At 34.8% G+C, this 21,533-nt stretch overlaps 3 protein-coding genes across 4 annotated transcripts; 2 read left to right on the top strand and 1 right to left on the bottom strand.

Annotated features, from left to right (window-relative positions):
- The first annotated feature begins 658 nt into the window (after positions 1–658).
- On the top strand, positions 659–5,040 carry LOC143911796 (high mobility group protein 20A-like). The gene is made up of 7 exons (XM_077430841.1): positions 659–1,052; positions 1,879–2,038; positions 2,131–2,297; positions 2,370–2,479; positions 2,556–2,705; positions 2,781–2,940; positions 4,633–5,040. Exons 1-7 carry the CDS (start codon positions 743–745, stop codon positions 4,767–4,769), a joined length of 1,194 nt encoding a protein of 397 aa, XP_077286967.1. The 5' UTR covers positions 659–742; the 3' UTR covers positions 4,770–5,040.
- Positions 5,041–7,179: 2,139 nt separating this feature from the next.
- bonsai (28S ribosomal protein S15, mitochondrial) lies at positions 7,180–13,857 on the top strand. Its single transcript, XM_077430876.1, has 5 exons — positions 7,180–8,644; positions 11,253–11,386; positions 12,479–12,552; positions 12,654–12,775; positions 12,861–13,857. The coding sequence occupies exons 1-5, from the start codon at positions 8,427–8,429 to the stop codon at positions 13,015–13,017; spliced, it is 705 nt and encodes a 234-aa protein (XP_077287002.1). The 5' UTR covers positions 7,180–8,426; the 3' UTR covers positions 13,018–13,857.
- Dlish (Dachs ligand with SH3s) lies at positions 13,125–18,247 on the bottom strand. Of its 2 annotated transcripts, none has more exons than XM_077431508.1 (7): positions 17,951–18,247; positions 15,401–15,594; positions 15,130–15,326; positions 14,902–15,053; positions 14,726–14,830; positions 14,540–14,652; positions 13,125–14,465 (listed from the first exon to the last, which is right to left on the bottom strand). In XM_077431508.1, exons 1-7 carry the CDS (start codon positions 17,997–17,999, stop codon positions 14,301–14,303), a joined length of 975 nt encoding a protein of 324 aa, XP_077287634.1. In that variant the 5' UTR covers positions 18,000–18,247; the 3' UTR covers positions 13,125–14,300. The 2 variants fall into 2 exon arrangements, with proteins under 2 accessions (XP_077287634.1, XP_077287635.1); XM_077431509.1 differs by having other exon boundaries at positions 14,902–15,050; positions 17,951–18,220.
- Positions 18,248–21,533: the final 3,286 nt, after the last annotated feature.

The raw sequence follows: 21,533 nt of genomic DNA on the forward strand, positions 1-21,533 counted from the left end.
ATATGTTCGAGCCAAAAGCCCTCGTTGCCGTGGCCGTGGCCGTTGTTTGTGGTCTTCGCGAGGAGTTCGCGGGCATCTCATCAGAGTCAGCTCATCCGACGCTCGCATCCGCATCCAAGAAGGTTGGCAATCGCTTTTGCGTTCATTTCACTTTGACAGTTCGAATCTCAAATCATAGCTTAATAATCTTAATTCACCGCGGCGGTAAATGTACCGCGGGAAGTATTAAAATGAGTAAGACACGGAGGTACCATCTCCCCCAAATTTTTCAATGCGGTAATTGAGGGAGTTTTTAGGAACTTGGAATAGGATACAGTAGTTTTAAAATATTAATAAATAAGAGGCAGCAAAAATATATAGTGAAGAGTCGCCCAACTTCTCAAGTACCTGGGGAGCGTTGGAAACGTGAGACACGACACGTTTGCGTTTTATAATTTTTTATTTGGTTACATTATTTTTATTTTTTCTTTACGCCAATTTTTGCCACCCCTCTAATCTGCTGCCCTTGGGCAAATATCCCGTTTGCCACCCCCTAGATCTAGGCCTGCCTGGCAATATGGCCAAAGTAACAAAAGCTTTGTGCACAAAAATATACGCGTGTGGGAGCAAAAGCAGTCTATTGGCAAATCTTATTTTTTTTTGCGGTTGCAACATTTTTGATTTAGACCAAATATGTCAATTGGCGTTCGCGCCGGTAGCGGATGGGTGAAGTTGTGAGCGTTTAACGCTAGGGATTATTAAAATGGAGCCTACGGAAATTAATGAGGCAATTCCGGCTCAACCGTTGCAGCAACAACAACCCTCGCTTCAGCAACAACCATTGATACAACAACCGCTACACCAACTTCAACCACCGCATCAACAATCGCCTCACTCACAACAAACGCCGCATCAACCACAGCCACAACCCCAACCACAACCCCAACCCCAACCCCAACCACAACCATCAAACCAGCAACCACCACCGGCAGAAATTGCACCGAAAACCCGAAATAAAAAAAGGAAAACTAAAGCGCCCAGAGATACTACGGCACCCAGACAACCTCTTACAGGTATTGTTTCTAAATAGGACCAAACAAGTTTTATTTTCATGCTATAGTCAAAAAATTTCATACAATCAAGTATCATACTATCCCATCAAACTAGTTGCATATATCAAGAATACTTATGTATATAAATCAGAACTTGGCGCATTTCTACTTAACCGTTTTCCCGCGGTCGTCTTCTATGGAAGCTTTGGACGACAAGCCTGTAGCGCGGCTGTCTTCCATAAAAGTTCTGAATTTTGCAGGGGATTTTGAGGCTTATATGCGCCTATTTCAACTGTTTTAAGGTTCAAAATTGGTTGAATATATTACTGAGTTGAAGGCCATATATTCAATTTGCTAAAAATGAATATATACCAGTCAAAAATTAGTTTTTTGTGGAACCATACTGAAACCTCGTTTATGTGACGTCACGTCTTCATACAATTATGAAGGATGATTATTTGACAATTAATCCAAAACTACGAGATATCTTATGTCTTTTATTGTTTAAAATAATACTTTGTGTTAATTAACATATCTGGTTACTTGAGTAAATATTAAAATCTGTATTTAAGGTCGAAAACTCGATTGCCAAATTCGCGAAAAAGGTGCCTCGTACAGGGTTTGTTCGCTATATTTATTGCCGCGGGCAAAGGGTTAAGTACATTTAGAAATTTCACAAAATCTCAATGATGTATCGATTAATTAGATTTTCTTATTTATTTCTACAAAAAATGTGAACGAGTTCAATATGATTAGACAGATATCAGAAGAATTGAAAAATCTGGCACAGATCGTACGTTATTTTAATGTTTTTTATATGTTATATATATATTTTTTTTGATTTTAGGCTATGTAAGATATTTGAATGAACGTCGTGAAACTTTGCGTCAAGCTAATCCACGTTTAGGATTCGCCGAAGTAACAAGACGCTTAGCTAGCGAATGGGGACGCTTGCCAGCTGAAGAAAAACAACAGTATTTAGATGCAGCAGAACAAGATAGGGAAAGGTAAAATAAATAATTACATATACGTATTCATATTGTCATTTTTTTTTAACGAAATGCTGGTTTTAACATGGACGGTTTGTTTTTGTATTCAGATATAGTCGAGAATGGTCAGCATATAAGGAGACAGACGCATACAAGACTTTTCGACAACAACAACTTGAAAGAAAAGAAGCAGCTGTGGTGACAGGTGGTCCTCCACCACCAAAAAAACCTCGAACAGCTTCTGTTACACAACACACAAATAAAGCTGAAAAATTAGGTTCATATTTTTATAATTGTTAATATAAAAGTTTTTTTATATTATGTCTAATTTTTTTGATAATTTATATAGGTGATGGTGCTGCAAATGTAAATGGTGGTGCTATAATAACTTCGCAACCAATTATTCATGCTGGTTCTGTAACCAATGTAACCAGACCCAAATCAGCTGTTACTCCATCTGTAATTATTTTTATTTTTCTCCTACTATTCAATATACATTCTTGAACTTGTTCAAAATTAATTTCGCTTGTTCCAGTCTACAATTGCTTCCCCTACAAATAGAATGGATGGTTGTCACAGGGAAATTGACATTCCAATTTTCACGGAGCAATTTTTACAACACAATAAATTAAGAGAAACCGAGCTGCGTCAACTTCGGAAAGCCAATACAGACTACGAACAACAGGTTTATTTTTAATTGACTCAATTGTATTGAAATTTTGAGCATTGAATAATTTCCTTATTTTCAATCATTTCATAGAATGCAATATTACAAAAGCATATAGAGAATATGCGCACTGCAGTGGATCGAACAAAAAACGAAACATCAATTCAGGTCGCTCGTACTTCGGCTCTTCATTCACATTTCAATTTCTTGGTAGAGAGACTTGTAGCGGCTTTCGGAACAGTAGCTTTACCAGGTCTGCTTATTTCTCAATTATCATCTATATAATAATAATATAATTCTGTTTACAACAGCGGTTTCCAAACTTTATGCTACTATGCCTCCCTAAAAAAATTTTTTTTCTGCGCCTCACTACCTTTTATTTTTTAATAGATATAATAATATAGACACGTTTTAAATAATAAACCTTTATTTAAAAATAAAATACTGAACTCTACAATAGACAGAATAATAAAAAGGTTTTGCTATAACATAAATTTATACGAACACGTACATATATTTATTTTTATATTAAATTACTAATTAAACTACATCTAACACATCAAAAATGAATGCGAAGAATGTTGTTGTTTATTGGCACAAAGCTTATTAAATCTTGGGGGCAATATGGAGAGTGCCACTCGTAACTCCTTTTCGACTATTAACCTGGCTCGATATTTGGTTTTCATTGCAGCTAGTGCCGAAAAGCCCGTTTCGCATAAATAAGACGTTACGAACGGTAGCAGCACTTGCATTTCTTTCCAATACAAAGATTCATACTCTCCACTAGGATTCATCCAAAATTTAATTATGGTTTCATTTTGAAACTTTTGTTTTAGTGAGCTATCGCATGATAATTCTATCAATTTTTATTTTTCGATGGTTGTCAGCTCGAATTCGTCATCTTCATTATAGTTAAATTGATTCTGTATTCACAAAAACTTTGAGAAATCAAGGTCTTTGAAATAATTAGAAAAATGCAGCACTAAAACATCCAAGTGGTCGGTAAAAATATTTTTACTGGCTTCAATATTGGCTGTGGCCCAGAAATCTTTGGAAAGTGAAAACCTATCCAACCCATTCTTTTGTAAATTTGATTTCCATAACTTTAATTTTTTAATGAAAGCTTTTACTTTGTCTTTTTGAACAAGTGGGTGTATTTGTGATCCTGCATTGATTTATTTAAACCGCTCAATTTTCCAAAAATTTCAACCAAATAGGCAAGTTTAACAATAAAATTATCGTTCGTCATACAAAAGTGAGGTATAATTAGCTTCCATATCAGCACACAGCTTTGCAAACAGCCTTGCTCTCAAAGGACTATTCTTAATGTTGTTTATAATTCTTATAACTCGCTCATATTTTTTGACAATAGAGCTGCTCTGAGAATCATACAGTGTGTCCAGATAGCATGTGGTGCTTTCTTTTTGATCAATGCTTTAAGACCTGCTTTGTGTCCGGACATTGAGTGAGCTGCGTCGGTACACAGTCCAATTATTATTTGATGTCGTTCACAACGCAATTATTTCACTTTATGTCGTTTTCTTTAACAAAGCTGTCTATTATATCAAAAATTTCAATGGATGTGGTCTTCCCAAGAATGTGTTTGCAAAATAATATATCTTCTAATATATTATTATCCGCGACATATCGAACATATGCAATTAAATGGGCATCTTTAGCTAAAACAGAGCGTATGCAAAGGCGCAATTTTTAAAATCTTCTCCGGATAATTTTTTATAGGAATTAAATGTATATATAAAAATGAAAGAAAAATAAAAATAAACATTCATGCATTGAATTTTTACTGTTAAGCTACGATATGAAGTTTTATTTATTTGTAGATATTATGGTATGAAAATTATTTTTTTATTAAAATGTTTTGGCGCCTCCCAGTTTGGAAACCGCTGGTTTACAACGTTCTGTAATTTTTATGTGTTATTTGAAGGTATACCAAGTGGAGCAACAAAACAAAATATTGAGGAGTACATGGAAGCACTCCGATCACTGACAGTAGAAAATAAGAACAATCCAATCGTTAAACAAGCTAAAGAATTGCTTGTAAAAATGGAAGTTGGAGCGTAAGACTAGATATTTTACTTTATTTATTGTAAATTTTTTTTATAAACTAAATTTGTATTATTTGTAAGACGATTTAATGTATTAATTTTACTATATGTATTAATTATATAAAAAATATTTATCACGGCAACTGTTTTTTCACTGCAATTTTGTGAATCGATTAAAAAAAAATAAGTAAACTTCAGTATTATATAATAAAAATGGTACGAGAGACTCTTAGTGGTGTACCATGACTCGCAAAACAAAAAACTTGTAACAAAAAGTGATTTGTATTAAAAATAAAAAAAACTTGGTTTTATTCAAATAAATTTTATAACCATTTAATTCATTTGGCGAATTTGCAATCAAATTGATTGAATTTCGATCTATTTGACTAACGTCCTTCCCCCTCCGACAAGATTAAATCGTGGATTACGCAACTGAACTGATTGTATTCCATACGTTTTAGCGTAGTTATGGAAACGAACTGCGTAATATTGACACAATTTATTTATTCGTAAAGGCACTTCTATTATTATAACATTTCTCTGCCTGTAATACGTTATGGGGGTAGGGCGACTGAGACGACTGTGTTAATGCAGTTAATGCAAGTGTTATATTTGACAGCCGGGGACGAAGTGGCAGTTACCGGTATTTGGTAGATCGGTAGCCATCATCGGGGGAAAGCACTATATAGTTTTGGATCAATGTATCGTGCTTGTATAAACTCGCGGCGAGGCTGACATAAAACGGAAAAGTACCATTTTTACAAGGCTCTTCTATATTTCACTTTGCTCATTGGTCCGACAACATATTGTTGCGTGGACGTGAAGAGGGGGCTTCCAGAATCGGAGAGAAAGACGCAGGAGTGTTATAGAAGGTCGAGAGCGCCCCCTATTTATACCCGTTTGGGCTCAACAACTATTGGTCGATGAGTCAGGCGATCCCATTGGCCGCTGCATACGGCTCATTCATTCGTAGAGACCATTTTGGCGGGAATGAGAGATCAGGTGATCTGCGCTAGTAAACCATCGGTCCACGAGCGCCACTCACCTAATCTCTATGTAACAATATTACTAGCAATCCACTCATCAAATGATACTTTGGATGGAAAAAAGCTTCCAGTTTTAATAAAAAAAATCATAACTACTTAATCATGTGTAGGAATCTCGTCACCGCAATTGAAACATCTATTGCGACGTAGAATACATTTCTCACGCTCAACCATTGACGTCATCTTGAGTCGAGAAACTTCCACCCCAACAAATCAAGCGGAACGACGCGAAGTCGAAGAACACCTGCATCCATTAAAGTGCAGCTGTACAAACAACAACTACATTGTAACCCATTGAACAAACATCCAGACTCACTTGGAACAAATGACGATAAAAACTAAATCGAGTGGAACGAAGCCACATATTCGAGAATATTCCACCCTAACAAATCAAACGGAACGAACCACATTCTTCGCATACCTTGCACACGAACCGCATACAGCGGACTACTATATAAACCCTCACGGCGGGCTCAACAGACAGTCAGACTCCAGCAACCACCGGGACCACACTCAACAGTCAACAATCAGCAGCAGACCATGCTACACCAACAATCAGTCAGCTAGAAGCAGCCGACCAGCAACAGAGTGTACAGACGCCAGGGGTCCTCAACTCGAGAGCACCCCCGAAGTCGGTTTGTGAGATAGCTCGTGGTAAGCGTGGGCGGGGCTGGTTTCCTCAAGGTGCCTTCCTTCGTCGTCGGTGGTCTGGTCTCTGCTGATGTCGGCTGCTCTGCTCTGTCCCTTTCTCCTTCGTAGTGTGCGTGGGATGCGTGATGTTGAAAAAGGGAGGGATTATATAATAACAACAGGTTGTAAGTCTGTTTGTATGGCGACTGTATTTTATATAAGTTACACAGAGATCAAGCAGAGGGGCAAGGGGGAGAGAGTAACCAAAGAAACCACGCGTGCTTTTTTGAGGTTAGCCACGCGTAGCTCAGTTGTCTGCCTTCTGGACGAAGACAGACCAGGCTTCCTCTGATGCACACCGGACGGATACTGGAGCTGGTCTCCAAGTATCGTCACAACCCTTACCAGCCTCTAGCTAGTGATTTCGGTGGCGAGGAGCTAAGGGCCCCGTAAACATCGCAGTGTTTACGCGCCAAACCGTTATCGACCACTGTCAGTTTGTGGGCCAACCGCTGTCTCATGCTGCGTACGGACCAAACCAACGACGATTTTGGTCCAACGTTTTAACCAGCAGGATAAAACCAGTAGCGTACAAAATATCGAAATAAAAATTAAATTAAATTTAAAAATTGAAATTAAATATCAAAATTAAAAATATTATTATTATATTAAAATTAAATTCAAATATCAAAATAAACTTATAATCAATATATTAAATTTAAAATAAAATATTGAAAGTTAAAACAGAACATGCCCAATTTAAATAAATTTTCGAGATTGACCTAAAATTAGATCATCAACAATCACATACAGGTAATCCTCGACTTTTGTTTGACGAAGATGTTTTGACTTACGAAGATACGCACTAAGATCGAAAAAAAAATCAAAGAATTATTATTTTTACTTCCCCGTAATGCGCAGTTACTGAGAATATATCATGTGTTAGTATGGGTGACCGAGTGATGGTCCCAACCCAGCACGTTGTCGGTTTATCAAACGAAATTTTTTTAGTCTTCAATTGTTTCTCTCATCGAAATAAATCAATTAATTAAATCATTTCAGAGGTAAATTTTATCGGATAATGTGTGATTATTAATTTTATTTCGACGAAAGAAAAAAAAACCCTTTGACAAATCACCGACATTTTTTTGTTAAATATTTCCGAAGGGGGAAACACAGTAGTTATCGTGACGACTTATAAGAAACAATAACAAGGTTTTTTCGCTCGTAATTATAATATTTCTCTGGTTGTAATGCGTATCGTCGTAATTCAAAACATTGTTGTAATTCAAAACATCAACGATCATCTAATTTTAGTTCAATCTCGCTCGTTAGCTTAATTTTGATATTTAATTTCAATTTTTTTATTTAATTTTTATTTCGATATTTTGTACGCTACTGGTTTTAAAAGTTGGCCCAAAATCGTCGTTGGTTTGGTGCGTACGGACCATCAGGATGGCCAGCACAAAAATATATCGGCCTAATCGTGGGTCGTAAGGCCACGAAAGCCGATCATCAGACATAGTCTGAACACAGAGCTAGACTCACTCAACCTGCAACAACAACATGGAAGAACCGCTCCAGAACACAGCCGAATCCAGCCGCTTCTACAACTTCCAGAACTCAGCCGATTCCAGTCACTTAGAGAACTTCCAGAACATACCCGCTTCAACAACATATTTATACACTTGTATACCCAAACTAAATAATAAAAATAAATTATTCAAACAAACACGACAGTGTTTCGTTAGGCTGGGATACGGTCAACACTTCCTACCCCCGCCTACACATGGTTCGGTGATTACTCGAGTGCCAGATGTTCCGTGATCGAGATTTTAGCGACTTGCGTGAGATTATTGCTTATTGCGAAATAATCCGTTTACCCATAATCATAACTAGGGAATTATCTGCGAGCGGTAGCACTGCAACATTTACAGGTTGTCAGCCATGCGCATGTGACATTACGTTTGTAGGTTACGTGCACTTCAAGTTTCAATATGAACGTGATGGGACTGTGGCGAACGAGTCAAGTCTCTCGCCATGCAAGTGTATTCATTCGAGGATTTAAATCCGACGTCGATATAAAATGGATACGACCTGAGAGACCGCCGTGTTTTGCACCGGGACCTAATGGCAGCGGAGACGTTGCACCTGTGGTCAATCCATCGCCAGATGTATTCGCAGTGCCTTTTCAGCAATCTAAGAGTCTGCTAGAGTACGTATCAATAGCCTCGATTATCTGACCAAAGTGAGACTGACATGCATCAAATTAAAGTGTAGTACGGTACATATGTATATTCATCGGTTTGTATACTGTTGCGGCTAAAATAATCAAACCTTCACGCTCGCCTAGCGAGAATTTGTGTATTTATCGATATTAAACTATCCAATTGTGTTATAAGGATATTGACTGTATGTATGAATGTTGGTTTTTTATGATTCCAATCATGTAATAGTTTCCGTCCCACTCTATTTTAATGTTATTTTTATTATACATAATTTTTTTATATATAACCAGCAGATAGACTATTGGTTAGCATATAATGCTTTGAACAGAGAATGAATATGAATTTTTTTTTCATTTCGAATCCCACTGGTTTCTGCTGGCCAGACCTTGGATTTGTGACTCCAGTTCGATCGTTAGTTATCATAGTTTGCCAATTTATCTGATTTTTATTGAAACGGTTCCAACAAATTGGCAACCTTACCCATTTTCTCACAAAATCTCGAGTTTTCAGCAATCTGGAATTTCGCTGAATTGTATAAAGTGCTGCAAATTTACAAATTTGACCATACATAGATGTCTCTGTGGATATTAATTGATATATATGTATGTACTTTGTATAATACTAACAATATTTGTATCAAATATACAATGTTTCTGGCCAGGAAGGCGCATTGTTTGGCCTTGCTGGTATAAATTAAAGATAAAATATACCAGAAAGGCCTAACAGGTAAACTCTAATGCGCCTTCCTAGCCAATTACAAAAATTGCAGCATTTTTTATTACATAAATCGCTGAATTTTGAGAAATCGAAGAACACGAAATTAACTATTAATTTATTAATGCATTCATCCAGAGACATCTATGAATTAAGACTTGTGCATACGTTTTTACATTTCGGTTTCATCTCATGCCAATCTATTCTGGCGGAGATTGGCCTTCATGCTCCGGAGAATTTGATCTGGACTCGCCATCGTACCCTATTTCATAGTCCTCGGGAAAGAACTGTGGCATATTTTAATTCTCCCATTCCTCGAGGCCTCAGTTTCTTAAATTTACTGGATGGTGCCATTGACATTTGTCATATACCAACTAGAGTAGTTAATAGTTGACAATTTTAATTGTTGACTGTTGACTTGGTTGTTATATTTTTATTTATTGTAATTATTTTCTTCTGTTCTTAATTTGTTTAGCACACGTGTCGCTTTGGAGCAATCTGTTAGGCGAGTGTGCATGATTAATTGATATAAAATATTGTACATAAATCAAATTCAGATATTGGTGACAGTGGGTAGTATGGTTTTTGCCAAGTTGATGGAGGAACCGTTTCAATCTATGAAATCAGATAAATTGGCAAACTCTGATAGGAAACGATCGACTTGGAGTCACAAATATCCAAGTCTGATCAGCAGCATTGAAGATTAGCACAGGATCGAGCCCGGTAACCTCTCGGTGCTTAACATAAACGCAACCACCGAGCCATACTGCTGGCTATGTATGTATTATAATACTAGTCGAATAAGATATTAGTTGTTTCATTTCATGTTACTTAGAAGTTTACTTAACCGTCCCTCACCGAAGTGGGGTATGCAAATGCCCCAATTTTTACGTTTTTCGTAATAACTATGTGGTTTTCATAGCTATACACCCTATATTTCTTGTATGCCTAGAATGAATTACAAGTAATTTATTTTAATAGATTTTATATGATTTAGAAAAGGGGTATATCGTAAAAAAATACATTTATACATTTCTACGTTCCAAAGTATAATTTAAAGGCAGTAGCAATAAGTCATGTTTTTGATTGCTCGCTTGTATATTCTTGGTGATCGATGAATCAATGTAAGAGAAAGAGACAGCTATATTTTCGTAAGCTATTGTTTTCGTCGCTTTTGGCGCGTGGTATTGAGTCATGCAGTCGCCTGTTGGCCTTACCTATGTGCATTTGCATGTTGATGCTTGTAGTTATTTTTAATACAAAAATAGTCAAAAACATGCTATAGGACCAAAACTTTTTTATGTTGATGTATAAAATAATTAATAAGATATATATTAAACCCATTTGTATTGAGAAAAGCTGTATTTTGATTAAAAAATACTGGGGTTTTACTCGACCCCGGTTCGGGACACTCGTTCGATCTCGACGCTCCGTCCTTCAAAGGTTAAATACAGACCCATCAATCTTATCTTGTCTAATGGAAGCAACCAAATTAGAATGTTATTCTATCACAAATACTTCAAAACCAATCTACGTGAATAGTTTTCTTTATACAATGTTAAAAGCTGGCATACAATTTGGTAATGGTAAGCAACACTATGTATTATTAAATTCATTGAAATATAAAAGAGCCTTGTAAAAAAAAGGATTCGTGGACTTCTAGATGTTAAAAATTTACTCACGTCAGTTAGCATATTTAAGGTCAGTTTGTTATCAGTAGTACAGCTCGACTGGTTATTTAAATTTTTCAAAAATTTAAAAAAAAAAACGTTTTTCCCCATTTGTCGGATAAAACAGTATGTCAGTCTTCAATGGTCGTTTATTCAGGTGCTATATTCAAGTCTTCAAACTTATTTAAACATATTTTCATTGATATTTCAGAGCTGATGATATGGTAAAAACTATATTCTCAATTGATATACAGGGCTCACGGGCGAAGCATCAAGTTATAATCAAGAATTACCTGGACCTCGTCAAGTGTCACGAGCTTGACAAATACTCCCCAGAAGCAAAAAGTATTAAACATTTCATATTATATTTAAGAATTTTCGTAAAAATGGGCGAATCTTAAAACATTAGCTTTTGTATTGTGTATTTAAAGCACGTACATGCACATGTACGTAAAATTAAAAGTAACAACTGTTAATGTAATCATGATCAATTAATGTAGAAATCCATAACGAAATGAAACAATCATTTCCATGTATACATAATAGCTATTAGGGATTCCAAAAAGACTGACATTTGTCACTACCGAACAAAATAGCGGTACCGGTATTGATTTATTTAAGCAATCAGTGCAATAAAATTTAATTACAGTACTTGATTATTTGTAGGTTGATCGTTATTTCGATCAGTTCATTTTTTTGAAGGTTTCTCATTGTTATGAATCATTATATGTATTCGGAAATGTTTTAAGTACGATATTTCTGGCATTCTTTATCTTTGATTTAAATTTATAATACATTTAGCGGCTCCATTGAATAGCAGGTCGAAAAGGAAGATGAGTGTTGACTCATTCTTCGACTACATATAAACTAGTCGATCCAACAGTTTTCTTCTGAATCCAAAACAATTTTAACTAACATACAATTGAAATTATTATATTTCGGTACTGCCGGTAGCATATTTTGTACTATCGGTAGTATCAAATGTTGAATTGTGACGGTACTACCGAAACCGGCAGAACCGATTTCGGTAGTACCGTTATTTGAATCCCTTTAAACTATTCAAAAAGTTGACTTCGTAGTTCAACTTTTAAGTGAACGAAAATGTACAATTTCTGTCAATTTGTGTTTCTTCAAGCAAATCCAATTAAAAGCTAATGTTAGAAGTAGATCTACATATGTCTGTTATTTTATGTTAAGATTTTCATTTGGTTTCCAATGGGTAGCCAATATAATGACCTTAGCGACAATCCCATAAAATGCAAGATAATAAGTGTACGTAAATTTTATGCACAGTAAAAATAGTTGAATGCAAATACTAATATATTATAAACTGATATTAATTTATTAAATGTATTACACATATATGTAGATCTGAATAAGTTTAATATCTTCAGTAACATTTTCTATAGGTAGTACTACTAAATATGATTGTTTCAGTTGCTAAAAAGACAGCTAGAATAAGATATCTCCAAGAGCATTTAGAAAAATGCCCCCTTGATAAGGGTTTGAAGGTTAGTTTTTTTTTAATTCCTATATTTTTTGATGTTATTAACGTTTTTATATCATCGTTCGTATTTATTAATTCATGTTGTTGTATTGTCCTGTCATAAAGATAAAATGCAAAGAATTAATAGACAAAAGGAATAAATCTTTGAAACTTTTACGTCGCACAGATTATAAAAAATATGAATGGATCCTTGAAAAGCTTGATTTGGTTTTTAAGGCACCAGCAGAGTGAGTTTTAAATTTAAGAAATATGTATATCTTGATATAAATTTTTAATTATTATGTAAATATTTGTTTTTATATAACTTTTCAGGGATCGCTATGAAGACGTTACAAGGAAGAAGTCCCTTATGAGACTTGTACAAATGCAATGTGACGAGATAAAAGCCAAGAAGATGAACAATTATAAAGCATCATTAATAATTAAAAAACAAAGTATCGTTAAAAAATTTGCCGAAAACCCCGAATAAGTAAAAAAATTGATATTTGTGGATAAAAATGTTAGCAATGAGGTACATAAATATGTAATAGCGTATAATTATTTTGAGTTGTATTCAGAATAATTAATAAAACATTTATAAAACTATTTATATATTTTTATCATAGAAAAGTAATAAAAATCAATAAAAAAATTTCTTAATGATATCTAATACATTAATTGTTACAGAAAAACTTTAAAAACCTCAAATTAGACCAACATAATCTACAATCACTTTCATTGTAGAACTAATTAACACCAACTTGAGACTGTTTTTAGATAAATGCATGTTCATTTTATTTTTGCAAGCAAAATAATAGTGCTATAATTATATGTACGGGCAAGTACACATTGATTGCAACCCATATACATACGTAAAGTATACTTTAACTAAAAAAAAGTCCAATCTTTCTATCAAGTTCTACATATGATTATGCATCAATGAAAGAATATTTTGCGGTGACACAATAGCAACTTCACTATTATCCCAAACCTATTTTAGAATGTCATATTGGTCGTAAGTCAAATCTTACTACATACACATAAAATAAATCAACATTGTATATATATAATATAAATATTAGTGTAAAATGGACAAATATTAAGATCCCAACAGTTCAGTTCAGTTATGTTTTATCCTTGAATATAAACAAACAGATATCATATGAATCATTAAACAATAATCAATACAACAATTTTTACACGTGCCTCAACACAATTCACCAACTTTTGATCATTGCTTACATTATAGATACGACTAAAAATATACAAAAGTTTTTTTTTATAAATATATGCATGTACCTATACCGGAAATAATATATGTCAATGTTTTAATAAAGGGGAAACATGTATAAAAGTATTAATTCAAGTATTCACCAGTAGTCTCACTGTAATAAGGAATATTTCGATTCAGTGACAATAAGCATGTTATGAATTCAATTTAGCTTTGTTACAATTTTTTTAAGATACACAATATAATCTCCCTACAGTTTAAAAGGCTTATCCTAGGAAACGACAATGCGATAAAATGCAATCTGGACGGATAAATATATACGTATGTATTTTATAAGAGAACTCAAGGCAATCAGTTCGCTTGTTGTAAGTGAATTTATGGCAGTAAAAAAGTTTGACTGGAGTGGATATTCTAAAATAGTGACTGGTGTACAACTAGAGATTCACAATCAGTTAACAAATTGCCCTGCAAATATTATATTAATTTAATTCTGATTATAATATTAAAGATCGTTAATTTTCCGAACAAACGTCTCACGAATTTCACAAACTGGTTGTGGCTGGAGGTCTAGCATAAGCTTTCGGTATAAAACCATACCGACGAGTTTTCGGAGCATGTGCCCATAGCCATCCTTCGACTGTTTGATGAAGTAGATCAGCATAAACCCATTCACCTCGACGCACTGATAAATCATCCGGTGCTTGAGCCTGCACATCAATGTACTCATGTATATTTCATTTAGAAAGTAAGTAAAAAGACTAAAGATTGCCAAAAATAATACCTTATAATCATAGAGCATAACAAGCTCAGTACCATGATAGCGTGGATCTGGATCAGATAAAAGTGGCGCAGGCGCTGGAGCAGGAGGAGCTGCAGTTGAAGCCTCAACATTTCCTATAGCATCAATTATTTGGTAACAAATTCGTAATTTAAATCATATGTGATTATAAAAATATTCCAATCATACCTTGAATCACATTGTCAGCTGGGTAAACAAACCCTGAAGGGATAAAACCTTCTTGGCCATTACTACGCACTACCCAAAACCAATCCGGATCTTCTCTATTTAAAACTACAATAAAACATTCAAAATTATGAGAAATACACTAATGTTTCAAATGTGAAAGCATAGATTAAGTTTACCGGTGACAAATTCTCCACGTTCCACAGGTACGTCGTTTTCATCTCGCGCTTGAAATGTGTAAAGTACAATACAACGACCTGAAGGAGCTTTGCTAAATGGACATCCGTCACTAGCTTCACTACCCTCTTCAGATCTCGTTTCTCCGACGCTTCTAGTTGTACATAAATAAAATTTAACAATGGAATAATCTTATATATGCATTTATTCGAATGAGGCAATAAGCTCACTGTTCTTGAGTTGTTAAATCAGGCGCCGAGCCGGCTGGCTGACGAGGGAGTTTTTTCTTGAGATCTGGAAGTAAATGCGGAGAATACGGCGCGCAATATGAATGCGGTATAAAGCCTTCCTGTCTCGATTCAGCTACAATAACATACACCCAATCATTTTCTCTATAAAGCATATTAACTATTTGGCCACGTTTAACCTGTAAGTGAAATTCAAATTTAGCTATCGTACATTGTGTAATTATACATACATAATAATAGAAAAAAATTCAACCTCTAATTCATCATCAACGCACGGAGCAAAGTCATGTAAGACGACCATTTTGGAATCGGGGCTTAGTCCATGCTCTTTTTCGATTCCAACTCTCACTAGTGTTTCTATGCTGGCGGACCCGGTGATACGACCCATCCCAGGACTGAGTCCCGAACTAGGTCGGGACAACTCTTTGTCCACATCTCCACTTATTGCTGAAAATTAAATGTGATTATGTTGGATTAATTCACTTAAACACAAGGTTTTTGACACCCAAATTTGAGCGGCTAACCATTGTCTTTGTATTTTGAAATTATCAGTCGAATACAAAAAAAAGAAACAATAATTAAACATAAACATGTTATTTTGTTTTATTATATTATGCCATATATAATATCGTTCCCGGAAGAATGCACCAAAATGCACTGAATAGTGGCACAGTCTCGAGAAATCCTAATTTTCAAAGGCACTCTGAGCTGCGGGAAGCTGAGGTTAAAGTTCCCGAGGCCCGGACTACTTGAGGGGCCCCGTGTTGGGACGTTCGACTGATCGATAATAATATTTTATATTATTCTACATAAAAATACATATATTTCTTTAATGCTAAATGTTTATTATTTTTCGATCTGCGCATTCTTTGTGTCTATGTGCAATCGTACCTGTTATATCATACTTTCTTATTCGATTATTTCAAAAAATAGCATTTAACATATAGGTATTTTTTTAATAGATTTGAAAGATTTTTTGCATATTAAAAATATATCTATAAGATTTTTTTTTTTGTTTTGTCATAGGGTATGGAATTATTTTTCATATGAATATATGCATATGAATAAGTATTTAACTCTGTTAACATAAGGTGACCATTATTTTCAAATTCAAAACCAGGACATTTGTTCCAAGAACATATTATTAAATACTTCAATTATTTAAAACGAAGATTAAAGAATCATGGACTCACATTTATGAAAAAATGAATTCTTTTTTTTTTAATGCTCTTATAAAATTCTAAACAAAGTTGGTTAAAATTATTATACTAAGTGATTAGCAAACATTTTAAGGTTTCAACATTCAATTTCGTTTTATCATTGGACTATATATTGTTCATCAAAGAAAAAAAATCCTTCGGCTGGTGCATTTGTTCCTAATAAATAGAAATAACATTCGACTAATTTGCCAATATTTTTGAAGGAGACATCATTTTCGCCTTGGACTTTGTATATTTATCCATCTATTAAAGGCAATGCGGGGTATATCCTCAATATATCCAATATTTAATAGCCATAGATCTTTATCAACTCAAAATAAAATAAAATTATATCGCGCGCTCATATTACCATTATTAACCTATGCTTCACCTGTATGGAATAACGCCTCGAATACTAACCTTTCCAAGCCCCAAGTAATACAAAATAAATCCCTAAAAATAATTTATAATATACCCATATATACTAACTTGAAAAAACTGCATGCCATATATAATATTCCGTTTGTTACAGACATTACTAACAAACTAAACAGTAGATTTTATGACAGAATCACTAATAACCATACTAACACACTTGTGAAGAGTCTCAGTGATTACAACAAAATGTCTATACCCTTCAGGTATAACACACAGATTACCTAAACACAATCATGCTTTAGGTCATTGACTTTAGTGAGACTTTAATTAATATTATGTATTAAATGTATTATGAGCATTTATAAGGATTGTAAATAGGTTTTTGAGCTCTTTTTCCTATTATGCTGTAGATTAACATTAGAATAATATAATACTATGATTACTAACCAAATTAAATTAAATTGTAAAATAGAAAATGATCAGTAGATCAGTAGCTATTAAAATAGATATAAGATGTATTGTGAACATAATTTCGTAATAATAAAAAGCATTTAGAAATCAAAAAATTCAGTCACCTTATGTTGGCATAGTTTATTGATATAGCTTTTTAACTTTTAAATTTATTAATATAGATTAACCTTATGTTAGCATAATTTATTGAGATGCAATTTTTTTTTGTATTATAAACAATACGGTATATCGGATTCTTAGAACGTGGTGATAAGTTTTTTTTTCATTTCTTAATAAATTTTTATTTGGCAATGACAAAGGTTATTTAATTTCGAATTTCATAAAAAAAAAGTGCACCGAAATGTCAACAGGCAAAATACTACTAGAAAATCAGAGTATCGGAAAATCGATGGAGTACAATTATGAAGAATCGTCATTTTGATACGCTGCTCTGATTAATTGGATCTTTGAGACATTTCACTGGACATGGAATAAGTGCAAGAAATTAAAGATTGACACAACTGGCAAGCGTGCAAAAAGAAACTTCTGTCACACGAGTTATGCGAGTTGACACTTGGTGTTGTACAACGAGAAACTTCTTTTTGTCAATGAAACCGGTCAAAGAGCCAGGAAAAAAGGCTGTCATTTGGTAAAAGGATTGAAAGTCAAACGAGTGTCAGGCTGAGCGTGAGAATTGTGGGAAATGAAGTTCGACGGCCGGAAGGAGCCAGTGTTTGAGTGCGAGTGTTTTGGGTGTGTGCGGATGCGATACTGACATTTTTTCTTTTTGCCTCTCCGTATCCTGACGGGACAGAGGAAGGCCATCAGGAATATCAGCAAGAGTGGTTCATAGCGGTCTTGTAGGTTTCCACCTCTCGGTCGCCACACCTGTTGCTTCTTTTCACCTCTCCTACTCTTCTACTCTCCTACTCTCCTACTCTCCTAGTCTCCCACTCTCCCACCCCACCGGCAACTAGCAAGTGGCAAGTGGCAAGTGGCAACAGGTAACTCCGACAGAGCCTACCTGCCGAGTGCTACACGAAAGTGGTGATGGCGAGTGCTGACCAAACACTGTTGCCAACGTTTTTCCTCCATTTGTTCTCTTTCCTCATGCTGTACTTCCAAAAGCTCAACTCTGATCTGATCCTATTACCTTATATTATTTGAATTCGAATGTATGTTTGTTTGTTCTACTTCAAATCAAATCAAATCGGCATCAAATTTGTTCCTATATCCCAAACGGGTCTACCTCACGGGCCGGAATGTGAAATTACCGAAAACGCAAATATCGGAAGGCAAAGATCGAAAATCGAAAGATAAAAAAGGGTGCATGGTAAACGGTACATACTCACTTAATTTGCGCGAGCAGGATACAACAGGAACAAGAGGAACAGGCTTTTCCTCCCGTATTAATGTGCGCACGCAGAATACGGGAGGAAAAGCGTGTTCCTCTTGTTCCTGTTGTATCCTGCTCGCGCAAATGAAGTGAGTATGTACCGTTTACCATGCACCCTTTTTTTTGATCTTTCGACTTAAGATCTTTCGATTTTCGATCTTTGCCTTCCGATATTTGTGTTTTCTGTAATTTAACATTCTGACTAGTCACGTAGACCCCCCAAACATATATACATAAACCGTAGATATTTTTTAGAGGGGGATAGCATAGAAGCGCATATAAAGATCGCTTTTATATAAAAAGAACCTTTGAAGCTACATATGTATATCCCAAACTAATATAACCCGTGGATAGTTTTTGGAAGGGGTAGAAGCCCGAGATGAAGTCATACAATTCGGCTATTGCGCATGATAAACGGACTACTAGTCATATGTGAACCAGTCACAGGACAACTGGTCGCTCTAGATCGGTCACATGTGATCACCCGTCACACTAAAACTGGTCAAACCCTAAAACTGGTCACGAAAAAACTGGTCACACCCTAAAATCGGTCACGAGAAAACTGGTTGACCGATTTTAGGGTGTGACCAGTTTTAGTGTGACGGGTGATCACGTGTGACCGATCTAGAGCGACCGGTTGTCCTGTGACCGGTTCACATTTGACTAGTTATCACCGAACCATTGCGCATATAAAGATCGCTTTTATATAAAAAGAACCTTTGAAGCTATATCCCAAACTTATATAACCCGTGGATAGTTTTTGGAAGGGGTGGAAGCCCGAGATCAAGTCATATAATTTTGCTAGTGCGCATATAAAGATCGCTTTTATATAAAAATAATTTTTGAAGCTATATCCCAAGCTTCGGTCTCCCTCACGGGCCCGAAAGTGAAACGCCCGAAAACGCAAATATCGGAAGGCAAAGATCGAAAATCGAAAGATTTTAAGTCAAAAGATCAAAAAAAAAGGGTGCATGGTAAACGGTACTATGTATATATAATATATATGAGTGGCATGCGGTGAAATTATCTCACTTTTTGTCATACAGCCTTGTTTAATGTGCGCGCGCAGAATACGGGAGGAAAAGCCTGTTCCTCTTGTTCCTGTTGTATCCTGCTTCCGCATATTAAGTGAGTATGTACCGTTTACCATGCACCCTTTTTTATCTTTCGACTTAAGATCTTTCGATTTTCGATCTTTGCCTTCCGATATTTGCGTTTTTGGGCGTTTCACTTTCGGGCCCGTCACGGAGACCGATCCCAAACTTATATAAGCCGTAGATATTTTTTTAGAAGGGGTAGAAGCCCGAAATCAAGTCATGCAATTCGGCTATTGCGCATATAAAGATCGCTTTTATATAAAAAAAAGCCTTTGAAGCTATATTCCAAACTTATATAACCCGTGGATAGTTTTTGGAAGGGGTAGAAGCCCGAGATCAAGTCATGTAATTTGGCTAGTGCGCATATAAAGATCGCTTTTATATAAAAATAATCTTTGAAGCTATATCCCAAACTTATATAAGCCATAGATAGTTTTTGGAAGGGGTAATTGTCCGAAATCAAGTCATACAATTCGGCTAGTGCGCATATAAAGATCGCTTTTATGTAAAAGAAGCTTTGAAGACAAAACTAATTGTCTCTTTCCTCGTACTGTGTTTTCAAAGGCTTATGTCTTTACAATTAATTGTTGATTATCTTGTGTTATATGAATGTTTGTTAAACTTAAAATCTACTCGTATATAACATTCAAATAGTTTTGAACTTATTAACAACTACCATTAAACCTTTGTTTCCAATTGATGTAAGGACTGTTTGATTTTTGTACTCCAAGTTGTACCTATATTTTGTTTGGAAACTAGCTCGTAAGAAAAATGATAAGCGAAAACGAAATTTCTTATTTTTTTCATATTGAACATTACGTAGTTAACCAAAAAATTACAGAATTACTGGTAAATGGAAACGATTACTCGCAATTTTAGGCAATTCGAGTGAGTGGAGGTCTACATATATTATATATTATGTAGAGTTTATTGTCTTCTGTCAAGTTAACTGAAGGGTAAAAATGTCACTTATTATGAAGAAATTTACTTAAAAAAAATTTTTTGATCTACAAATATAAGTCAATTAATCGAACGACTATTGGCTACAATTTTTCTCTTAAAATTTGTTTTATGTCTCCAATAAAACAAAAAGTAATAAATTCTTATAAAATATTGAATTAAGAGACCGTAATACAACACAGGTTAAAACTTAATAAAGACGATGATTTTTATTTATTTTGCTTGTCAGTCTTATAAAAAACTTAAAAAACAAGAGAATTGCATTTTTTTTTAATTTCCACTATAAATATTTACAATGCATTTATTTTAATAATTTTTTTTTTTATTTTTCGGTTTAATTTGGATTAATTACCCAGTGGCCATGTCCAATTCAGGTTTTTTAATTTTTTTTACTAATTGAATCTTATCGGTATATTTAATGATCTGAGTCTTATTAGTCTAGAGCCATCCATCTGCTCTCTTAGTTGGTCGATCGCCAGCTTATTCGGGTGTTTAATTAGCCCTTCTATGTACTGTGAGGTTCTTTTGGCAATTTTTGTCACGGTTTCAATTTTTAGGTCCTTTTTTATTTGTTCTAGGATGTCTATATTGGAATAATTCTAGGATGTCTATATTCGAGAGTGATACAGTACCCCATATTTGTAGTCCGTATGTCCATATACGCGTCAGTACTAGGGTTTCTGATCCGGGTCGACCCGGAACAGACATTCCCGGGAATTCACGGAATTTTTGTTGTCCCGTGTCCCGGGAATTCTAATCTTTAATCCCGGGAATTGGATTTAAAAAAATCTTGGAAACATACAACATTTTCACGACTGCATGAAGGAAAATAATAAATCAAATACACAAAAAATCGTAAAATATTCTCAAAAATTAAAATCGAAGAAACAAAAAGTCTAAAACTGA

This window comes from Arctopsyche grandis, chromosome 5 (genome assembly GCF_051622035.1).
Source record: "Arctopsyche grandis isolate Sample6627 chromosome 5, ASM5162203v2, whole genome shotgun sequence".
NCBI classification, from domain to species: Eukaryota; Metazoa; Arthropoda; class Insecta; order Trichoptera; family Hydropsychidae; genus Arctopsyche; species Arctopsyche grandis.

Coding starts and splice junctions, on each gene's coding strand:
- Dlish (XM_077431508.1), bottom strand. CDS start 17,999: ATGGCCTTCCTCTGTCCCGTCAGGATACGGAGAGGCAAAAAGAAAAAA. Junction 15,595..17,950: donor GAGAGGCAAAAAGAAAAAAT/GTCAGTATCGCA, acceptor TTTAATTTTCAG/CAATAAGTGGAGATGTGGAC. Junction 14,831..14,901: donor ACGTGGAGAATTTGTCACCG/GTAAACTTAATC, acceptor GTTTTATTGTAG/TTTTAAATAGAGAAGATCCG.
- LOC143911796 (XM_077430841.1), top strand. CDS start 743: ATGGAGCCTACGGAAATTAATGAGGCAATTCCGGCTCAACCGTTGCAG. Junction 2,706..2,780: donor ATACAGACTACGAACAACAG/GTTTATTTTTAA, acceptor ATCATTTCATAG/AATGCAATATTACAAAAGCA. Junction 2,941..4,632: donor CGGAACAGTAGCTTTACCAG/GTCTGCTTATTT, acceptor TGTTATTTGAAG/GTATACCAAGTGGAGCAACA.
- bonsai (XM_077430876.1), top strand. CDS start 8,427: ATGAACGTGATGGGACTGTGGCGAACGAGTCAAGTCTCTCGCCATGCA. Junction 11,387..12,478: donor ATACTCCCCAGAAGCAAAAA/GTATTAAACATT, acceptor TGATTGTTTCAG/TTGCTAAAAAGACAGCTAGA. Junction 12,553..12,653: donor CCCTTGATAAGGGTTTGAAG/GTTAGTTTTTTT, acceptor CCTGTCATAAAG/ATAAAATGCAAAGAATTAAT.